General features: G+C 55.1%; 1 protein-coding gene across 11 annotated transcripts in view; it reads right to left on the minus strand.

Moving 5' to 3' along the window:
• TMEM44 (transmembrane protein 44) overlaps positions 1–8,653 on the minus strand; it is a 30,227-nt gene extending 21,574 nt beyond the window's left edge. For 9 of the 11 annotated variants that reach the window (XR_013998839.1, XM_081137965.1, XM_081137962.1 and 6 more), the window contains exons 1-7: positions 8,442–8,653; positions 5,890–6,016; positions 4,299–4,392; positions 3,015–3,181; positions 2,733–2,819; positions 1,943–2,113; positions 200–388 (exon numbers count right to left, since the gene is read on the minus strand). Coding sequence is in view for 10 of the 11 variants with exons in the window: in XM_081137965.1 (XP_080994091.1) it covers positions 200–388; positions 1,943–2,113; positions 2,733–2,819; positions 3,015–3,181; positions 4,299–4,392; positions 5,890–6,016; positions 8,442–8,584 (978 nt within the window). In the remaining variant the exon portion in view is untranslated. The remainder of the gene's footprint in view (positions 1–199; positions 389–1,942; positions 2,114–2,732; positions 2,820–3,014; positions 3,182–4,298; positions 4,393–5,889; positions 6,017–8,441) is intronic. The other 2 variants (XM_081137970.1, XM_081137963.1) reach the window with 2 other exon arrangements.
• Positions 8,654–9,706: the final 1,053 nt, after the last annotated feature.

Raw genomic sequence — 9,706 nt, forward strand, 5'->3', positions numbered from 1 at the left:
AAGTGGACATTGGACTATTTCATCTACATTGCTAAAAATATACTGAAATTTACTAAAGTGTTCAAAACTATATGAAGTATGTTGTAATTAGGAAAATGGAGGATACTGTTTATTCAGGGTCCCTTAGCATTGGGCATAAACAGTGTTTTTTAAAAGTGACCAAGCGGCCAAGCTCAGGGGATCCAGGCCCCAGGCCCACCTCTGCCCCCTCCACGTGCAAACCCTGCGGGGACCAGCGGCTTTCCAGCCCGCGAGGCCTGGCCTCCTCGTGTTCCTCTTTCTCTGCGCAGGTCAGAAGGGCTTGGGTGTCGGGGCTCTCGCCGGCTTCGGAGGCGAATCCCAAGGCCCGCCTCAACCTGCTTTTCATCACCCAGGAAAGGAAAATGATCTGGGAAGTGCAGTTAAGGTCCAAGGAAGTGGATGGAGAGTTCCGGCCAGTGCGGCCCTCAGCTCTGCACCGGGGCTCCACCCCGGGCTCTGCCTCCTGAGGGCAGGGAGCTCCTCTGAGGGCAGGGCCGGGTCTCTCTCTCTCTCCTTTCCCCCTCAAGAGCCTGTCACCCAGTAAGACCTGCACTTGGGAAATACTTGTTAAACAAAAGCATGTTGAAAAGCATCTTCCCCGAAGGGCTTGGCTTACAGGGACCATACCTACAGTGGGTTGAACAGTGTCCCCCAGGATTCATGTCCACCTGGAACCCCAGAATGTGACCTTATTTGGGAATAAGATCTTTGCTGACATAATTTGTTAAGGTGAGGTCGCAGTGGATCAGGGTGGACTCTAAATCCCATGACAGGAGTCCTGACAACAGGAGAGGACACACAGGGGTCCACAAAAGGCCATGTGAAGATAGAGGCAGAAGTTAAATTACGCTGCCACAGCCAAGGAGCACCAGGAGCCAGCAAGAGCTGGAGGAGGAAAGGAAAGGTTCCCCTAGAGCCTTCGGAGAGAATGGGGCCCTGCCTGGATTTCCAACTTCTAGCCTCCAGAGCTGAAAGAATAAATTTCTGTTGTTTAAACCATCAGGTTTGTGGCGATTTGTTGTGGCAGCCCTGGCAAATTTTTTTATTGAATTTATTGGGGTGACATTGGTTAATAAAATTATACAGGTTTCAGGGGTACAATCTATAATACATCATCTGTATATTGTATTGTGTGTTCGCCACCCCAAGTCAAGTCTCCTTCCATCACCATTTATCCCACCTTTACTCTCTTCTATCTCCCCCCACCCATCCACTAGCAAATTAACACAATACATGAGAAAATCAGTTTCTGAACTATTTATGCTTTACACAGGTTTCTCCCCCCCCCCCCCCCCCCGCTCACACACACACCATCTCCACCCACCACTGTCTGCACTTAGCTTGCCCTTGAGGTCCTCATGCCAAGGTCACTAGTGTGTCAGCACATCAGGCAACACCCTCGGGGAACCAGCAAGGTGCTCACAATCACTGACGAAGGGCAGCCCTTGTCAACTTTTATCTCTGCTGCCCCAACCGAGGCTCCAGTACCCAAGAGAACACAGGGAACGATTACCCCTGCGCTGCAGGTCAGCTTGCAAAGCCAACCCCCAGCCTGGGAGAAAGGCAAGGCAAGGATGAGTGAAACAGGTTCACAGAGGGCAGGGACTGACCTAGGTCAGGAGCAGAACTGAGACTGGAACCTGGCTCTTCTGATCCCAGGGCCAGGAACCATCATAGCCCCTTTGCTGTTTCACAGAGCTCCAGCCAAAACATAATTATTCTTATTTTTTTAAAAAAGGAACCAAACACAAAATTGCACATTGCAATTGTGTCTGCCTGCCTCAGGCTTCAAACCACCTTCCTGGCCCTGGGAGAGAGTTGGGTCTAGCAAGAGAGTTGGGTCTAGCAAGAGAGTTGGGTCTAGCAAGAGGAGGGAGTGGCATGGGCAGGGAGTCGAGCACCCGTGGGCTGGGGTAGATACAGCGAGGTCCAGCGCAGCACAGCCGAGGGAGGTCAGGAACCAGGGGGTGGCCCGCACCAGGTACTCAGGCCTCCGGTCATGTGCCACAATGGCTGAGGCGTAGAGGAGGCCAGCCAGGGCCAACAGGAGCCGGGCCCACAGGTGGATGGAGGGAAACGTTTTACCCCGACACTGGGCAGAAAGAGGAAAGAGCTGGGCAGGGAGGAACACTGCCACTGTCCCCGCCTGCCTTAGAGCTAAGACCCAGGGCCTGGTGGCAGAGCAGGTTGGAGGGCAAACCCTCTGCCCACAGCAAGTCCCCCAGGGTGCACTTATTGTCTGTCCTGCATTAAACTATCCTGCTTTGTGTTTCTGTGTCTTCCATGAGACAGCTTCCTGAGGGCAAGCACAGTGTCTCAAGTCACATCTGTATCCCCCCGGGACTGGCCAACGCAGGTCTCTCCTCACCCTGGATGCCTGCAAGATACCTGCCAACAAGATGAGCTCGAGTACACAGAACCCCGTAGCTACATGATTCTATCCCCTAAAACCTCATTTCCTGATGCGACTCTTGTTCCTCTAACCCTGGTGACTTTTTCCTGAGCACCTGCCTCTCATTTGCTATGAGAAATGGAGAGAATGCAGTGGGCTCTCCAGTGAGAGGCCTCAGCACTTCTGGGCCAGCCAGCCACCCCCCCACACATGGGGTGACATCACCCCTCCGCCCTTGTGACCTGGAGCTGACAATGCTCCCAAATGCCCTAAAACCTGCCAGGGTGACCCACCGTCCCAGGCCCAGCCCCAGCCTCACGATTCTGGAGAGTCGGGGGATCCGGGAAGCCCAGGAGCCAAAGGCAGCGACGCCACCCAGCAGGTAGCCAAACATTTCAGTGTTATCCTGTGGAAGCAGGTGATACACTCAGCACCCCGAGGAGGCCACCATGCATCCCAGTCCCATCCTTTCCTGCTTTCAGTGGGTTCCTCCCAACAAAGGCTAACCCTGTCCACCACCCCCCCCAAGGCATTTGTTGGGACCCTGAGGCGAGAAGGGACCGTCACTCCCCCCATGTGCCCCCAGCTGGCTCAGCCTCACCTGCATCAGGCTTCCCAGCAGCCTCCGCTGGGGCCCTTGGAAAAGGCCTGAAGCCTTGGGGACAGCAGCCCAGAGAGCCCACCAGGGCCCCAGGCTCAGGGTCAGGGTCAGAGCAAATATGCTGGCGCTGAGCCGCTGCCTCCTTGTCCTCTCCTGGGAGCCTTGACCTGCAACAGACCAAAATCCCATATGGTTCCTGGGAACGTGGCAGGCTGGTGTTGACCCAACCCCGATGCCAGGACAGATTCCCATCCCCACGCTGTTCTCCTGGCCAGATCCTCCCGACCCTTCAAGGCTCTATGGCTGTGCCACCTCTATGAAGAAGTCTTTCCTCTCCACCATGCCCCCCCCCCCAACACACGCACGCACGCACGGCTTCTACTCTCTCCTTCCTCGGTCCACTTATAACTTTTATGTTCAAGGCAGGGTGACACTCCCATTATTGTATACATGTATCTGAGTGCACATGGTCGCCTCTCCTAGACTGGAACTGCCTGAGGGCAGGCACCATGCCCTGGCAGCTTCTACAGTCTCCTCAGAGCCTGGCACAGAGCAGAACTGACACCAGCCTGGTGAATGCATCAGTGAGTGAATGAGTTTGTGCCAGGGCACTGAAACTGAGTGGGACAAGGAGCATTGTCTTTGAAAGTCTCCTTGAAATATGAGATTTTCCTCTAAATAGTCCTAATAAGAGCATTTCTCCTCTGGGCAGCATTAGGCAGCTGAGAGCATCTTCCATTACCCCACTGATGCAAACATTTCCTTTTTGGACAAGGGTCCAAGGACATTGCTGTCCCTTTTTGGGAATGCCCCAGTCCCACACACTCGACCACTCATCCCATCTCAGTCACTTACAGTCCCCACTTTTCCTGAGGAGACCCATGCCCATCCCTGACATCCATTTCTGGAAGCTATGGGGCTTCACTGGCCACCCCAGACTTGCACACTGAGACATCACTATTCATCCCCAAAGCCGTGCACCATCATCCTCTTCTTGGCCTTCGCTCACACTGTTCTTTTCAGGGAATGCCCTTCCCTGCAGTCCCAGTTCCATCATCACCTCCTTCCCCGGCACCAGCAGCCTCTTCTCTCCCGCTGGTGCCCACAGTGCACACACCTCCCCACTAGCACCTCTAAAGACGCGTAGGGCCCTGTCTCCCTCCTCTGGGTCGTTCATTTGTCTGTGCCTTGCAGGGGTCCAGCTCAGGTGGGACAAGACAAAGGCACTCAGCGTGCTGATGAGTGAGAGCATGAATGAAGAGCGGAACAGACGGTCACACTCACCTGAATTAGACTTGAACTTGGGGCCGCAGACTGGGAAGAGAATGAACACAAAATTCACCAGGTCAACAGCTGCTAGGTAGGCACCAGCGAAAACCTGGGAGCAGATGGAAACGGTCTTGATGTTCAAAATGTTCCAGCAACCACAGCACCTCTCATCCTGGATCCCCTCTCACATGTGTTCCACTGAGGACTGCTTCCAGGGACCACTCCCAACCCCAAGAAGGGTCAAGATCACCTCCCTCTGACTGATAAGGAGGTGGGGGTGGGTGCTTAAATGACTATTCTCGAGTAATGAAGCTACCCATCGGGAGAGATGGGCCAGGAACCCAGCCCTTTGCTTCCTAGCCCATGGTCTCTCCACTTCACCGTGTAACCTCTGCTGTGTAACTCTGGCCCAGCCACTGACCTCAGCTTCCTCATCTGTAAAACAGAGATAATAACAGTGCCTCCCTCACCATTTAAGCAGATTACATGAGTCAATACATGGAAAGTGCTTAGGCCAGCGCCTGGAGGAAAGTAAAATGCACCCACCTATAAATGCACTAGCTACCAGGACAGCACGGTTAGTGCTAAGAGCGTGCATTTACGGGTTTGAATCCTGGGACTGCTACTTACTAGAGGGTGACTTTAGAGAAGTTACTTAACCTCTCTATGCCTCAGTTTCCACATGTGTGCAATAGGATGAGAGTACGCATGTCACAGTGTGATTTGAGGATCAAATGAGCTAATACATGAAAAGCCCTTAGTGCTATAAGTGTCAACTATTATTATTTGACTTGGGCTGGGCTTCATCACTTTCCATTACCTAATGAGAACGGGCACCCACAGTGAAAAGCGATCTGTTTCTGAGACAATACTGCTCAAAGCAGTGTCTAGAACTTTCCCAATCTGTGTCTCCCAATCCATTCTTAGTCTGTCCTCCTTCATGTCCAGCTGGGTGGGCACAAGGTCAGAAGTAGCCCTATGAGGTGGCCCTACAGGGGTGGCCACAGGTTTTCCTTGAGATACATGTATTGGAATCGGCCCCTACTATACAGGTTTGAGGGCCTAGACTTTGGGAAAACTTATAGCTGCTTCTCACTCACCCGAAAGCCCTCATCATCACTTGAGAAAGGATTCAGACACCCCTGCATGAGCAAAGGCTGGGCCCTAGGCTCTAAAAGCAATAGCAAGAACAATCACTATTTATTGTGCTTCTACTATGTGCCAGCTGGGGTTTTAAGTGATGGAGATACGGTAGTGGATACAAATTCTTGCTCCTGTGGAGCTGACATTCTAGTAGGGGTTAAATATAATAAGCAATACACATACTAAGTAAGTAAAGTAGATGGTGCATTAGGGGTAAGCTATGGAAAAAAACAGGCAGGATGAGGGTGTCTGTGGCAGAGGTAAGTGGGTGGTCAGGGGAGGCCTTATTGAGAAGGTAGCTTCTGAGCTAAGACTTAAAGGAGGTGAGCAGTGAGCTATGCGGCTGTCTGGACAAAAGCATTAGAGGGGGACAGAAAGACCAGCAAGAACACAGGCCCTGAGGCAAACTGTGCCTTGTGAGGAAACAAGACAGAAGCCACGGTCACCTAGGGGACTGACGCACCTGGATCGTGAGCTGTTTGGCCAGAATCGCCCCGACCACGTCACACAGGCTGGCCAGGAGGCAGCATGCAGCACACAGCGCTGACTGGTCCTGTCTGGATTTTTTTGTACATCTCAGATAAAGAAGCCTGTGGGGACAGACAGGGGTGTGGACAGAATAAGGAAGCCATAAGTTTGGGCTCCCAAAACAGGTGTCTGAAAAAGATAACTGTAACTGAGTCCTTATGAAGCACTCTCTCCCCCAGGTATTCAGGGTGTGCTTTACAAATCAGAAAAGAAAGGCCCCCAGCCTGGGATGGGAGCCAGACCTGCCTCTCTAATGAAGAGAAATTTCTTCCCTCCTACAAATCTGGCCAACTCAAGTTCATGACCACCTTCCAGTGCTGACAAACTAGCTGTTGGGTTTTATTTTATGACAAGAAACAGGAGGGTTATAAAAGTAACCCAATCACTGTAGTTTACTGCAGAGCAGAATTAATTGCCTAAATTTAAAATGGCAACTTGTTTAAAATTAAAATGAAATCCTTCTAATCCATCGTGTAAGGGAGTCGCCAGCCCATATCCAAGTTGCTTTCATTTGGGGCACGTGTTCTTTACGCAGAGGGAGAGCAAAACTCCTTGAAGATGGCACGGAACTTCGGGCTAACCTCGCCCCAAGGCCTCTCCACTACAAGCTCAGAAAGGCAGAACGTGCTGGAAGGGGCCAGAGGTCTCGCTGTCAGCAGCACTGACTGGACCTCAGAAACACTCTGTTCTAGATGTTTCCCTGCCACATTTCCATGGCGAAACCGAGGCATCGCAATTGCAATCCTTGGTTTCATTTCCTCGCCCTGAGGACGCGCAGGGTAGTGCTCACTCCACATCCGCAGGACTCCACATTTGGCTGGTTGTGAGCATCAGCCCTTGGGAATCACGGGTGGGGATGGAAGGCTGTTAGGCTCCCAAACATCCCCTGGGAAGCCTGCCGCTCAGAGTAGGAAGAGCATCCTTTAATTTCGGCCCTGGGCTCCTGACATTGATTCAAAGTCTAGGAGCGAAGACTCTAAATTAGAAACTCTCTGAGTTAGGCCCCGATTAGAAAGAAGTTACCTCAACTCTCCCATTTGAAAGTGGAGAACACTGAGGCTTACGGAGAAAGGGGAATCAGTGGTGGGTCAACAGGGGGCCTTCTAGCCTCATGGAGGCTTCGCTCTGTCCCTTGCTGCTATCCAGACACTTTCCAGCTCTCAGGGTTTGGGGATGCTGGGCTGGGCCTAACCCAGCTCACACATAATTCAGAGGAGATACAGTCCCTAAAGACAAAGGAAAGTTCAGAGACGGCGAAGTCCTAAACACAGTGTGTCCAGACCTAAGGCAGCGTGAGGAGCAGAGGCTCTGGTCTCGGACGGCCCGCCTGGGCACTCAGGTTACCTGCTCTCTCCAATCCTGGGTTTCCAGGTCAGTAAAACGTCTGCTAATGCAGACCTCAGAGAGTGGCTGTGAGGAACAAAGGAGACGGCACTAAAAGCACCTCCTCAGTTTCCATCCTCTGGTCTGGCTGGTTTAATACTCACACGCCTGCCCCTTTCTAATAGGATCTGGGGTTTCAGTTTCTTCCACTCACGTGGGAAGTTAGTTAACCTCTGGGAACCTCAGGCTTCCTGATCTAAACGGGTAATTACAGTCCCTGCCTCCTGGGGTTGCGGCAGGGATTAAATGAGTTAATGAATGCAACAGCAGGCCCACAGTAAATGTTCTAGTGTCTTTTGTTATTCCTATTCCAGCGACTGAGGTGAGGCTGAGAGTTTGTAACACGATCAGACATCTGAGGGGGACATCCATGGAGTGCCTAAAGTGGGCGGGTGCCAGTCTCCCGGGGGTGGCAGTCGTTTCCCCTCTGCCAGGGAATGCTGGGGGGGCACCATCCATCTGAGCTTGGGACTAAAGACCTTCAGGCCATCCTTATCCAGTCTTCACCCTCAGAACCCCCTGGCCAAACCGCCCCACGTGCTGGACAGACCAGGGCAAACTCTGGCCAGAGTCAGGTCGGCCCTTCTCCATTTCCCAGCTAAGAGCGCCTCGGGAAACGGAGGCCAGAAACATCCAGAGACTGGTCCAAGGTCCTTGCCCCCCCCCCCCGCACGGCTTGGCGGCGGAGCTGGACACTCGTGATGATGTTTAGTGAGCACCTACTGCGCGCCCCGCCGGGGGTAACTCATTTAATTCTCCCCCCAGTCCTATGAGTTATTTCCATTTACGTAAGGAAGGTGCCCGGAGGTTTCACCGCTCCTCCAGCCCGCCCCGCTGACCGACGGGGACAGGCTCCCGGCCCTGCCCGCTGCCGGCCCACGGCCCGGCCCCCGCGCGTGGAGCCCGGCAAGGAGCAGCCGCCTTCAGTCTACCGAGAAGTGCTGTTTTCGATCCTGGACCTGCGCTGCCTCCCGCACCCTCCCCCTCTCTGCCCCCTTCCCTCTAGGTTTCCAAGAGGGAGGGAGTGGGGGGGGGCAGCGCCCCGTCACCCCGCAGCCGAGCGACCCCCCCCACCCCACCCCGGCCCGGTCCCGGTCCCATTACAGCGCGTGGGCGGCGATCAGGCAGGAGGCGGCGCAGAGCCACAGGCTGAAGGAGATGCAGACGCGGTGGCGGGCGAAGCAGCGGTCCAGGTAGCCCCGGTCCCAGGGCGCGGGCGCGGGCGCGGGGCTGGGCGCCTCCCCCATGGCGGGCTCGGCCCGCCGGCCCGGTGCCGGCGCCTCGCGCGTGGCCGGGCCCGCGAGCAGCCTGGCCGGGGCGGGGAGCCGGGCGCTGCCGCCCCTCGCCCTGCTCCGGGTGAGGCTCCTCCGCGGCAGCCCCGCCGAGCGCCCGCACCGCGCGGGAGATGGGCGCGCCCGGCGCAGGCGGCGCCAGGACGGGAGCTAAAGTTTCCGGCCCCGCGCGGCTCCCCACCCCTCGCGCTATTGTCGGGGGTCCGCGTGCCCGAGGCTGCCCCCCAGCGGCGGGAGCCGGGGCCGGCTCGGCACAAAGGCTGCGGCCGCCGCCCCCCTGACGGAGGCGGGGGCCCGGCTCCCGCTGACCCCTTCGCTGTCACCCGCCCGCATCCCCGCGGCCTGGGCCGGTGGGTCACTGTAAGGCGCTTAGTCCGGTCATCAGTCCGCCGCCTTTCCTGGGCCAAACAATACATGCCTCGCGCCTGGCGAAGCTCTTGGGTGCCGAGGGACCCGGGGGGGGGGGGGGGGGGCTGGTCCTGATGGTTAACAGGGTGCAATACAAAAGTGTGGTAGGAGACCGGGAGGGAGGAGAGACAAGCGCGCTGGTGGACAAATCCCCGCTTCCCCCCCGGACCCGCACCCCGTCTCCTCTCCCTCTTCGGAAGCTGGAGCGGCGCCCCCGCCGCCCCCGCAGTGGCCCAAGCCCCGCTCTGAGAGCCCCGCAGCCGGCCACGCGGCAGCCCAGGAGCCCGGCGGTCTTGGCAACCGGTCCCTTCCCGCTCGACCACACTGCCGCACAACCGAGGTACACGGGCGTGTTTCTTGAAAACAAACTATCATAATTTTTAAATTTCCTTGTTGATTTTAGTAAGTTTTCTTAAAGAAGAACATGACTGTATCATTTGCCCCCATTTTAAAAAAAGCAGCTTTACTGAGAGCTTATTCACATACCATAAAATTCACCTTTTTGAAGTATACATACAGTTCCCTGGTTTTTAGTATATCCACGGGGCTGTGCAGCCACTGACATCACTTAATTTTAGAACATTTTCCTCACCTGCCCAAGAGCCCAGGACCCGTGATCAAATGCTGTTCCTTCCCTTCAGCATAGCCAGCCCTGGGCAGCCACAAATG

The sequence above is a fragment of the Miniopterus schreibersii genome (genome assembly GCF_964146895.1).
Source record: "Miniopterus schreibersii genome assembly, chromosome: 5".
NCBI classification, from domain to species: Eukaryota; Metazoa; Chordata; class Mammalia; order Chiroptera; family Miniopteridae; genus Miniopterus; species Miniopterus schreibersii.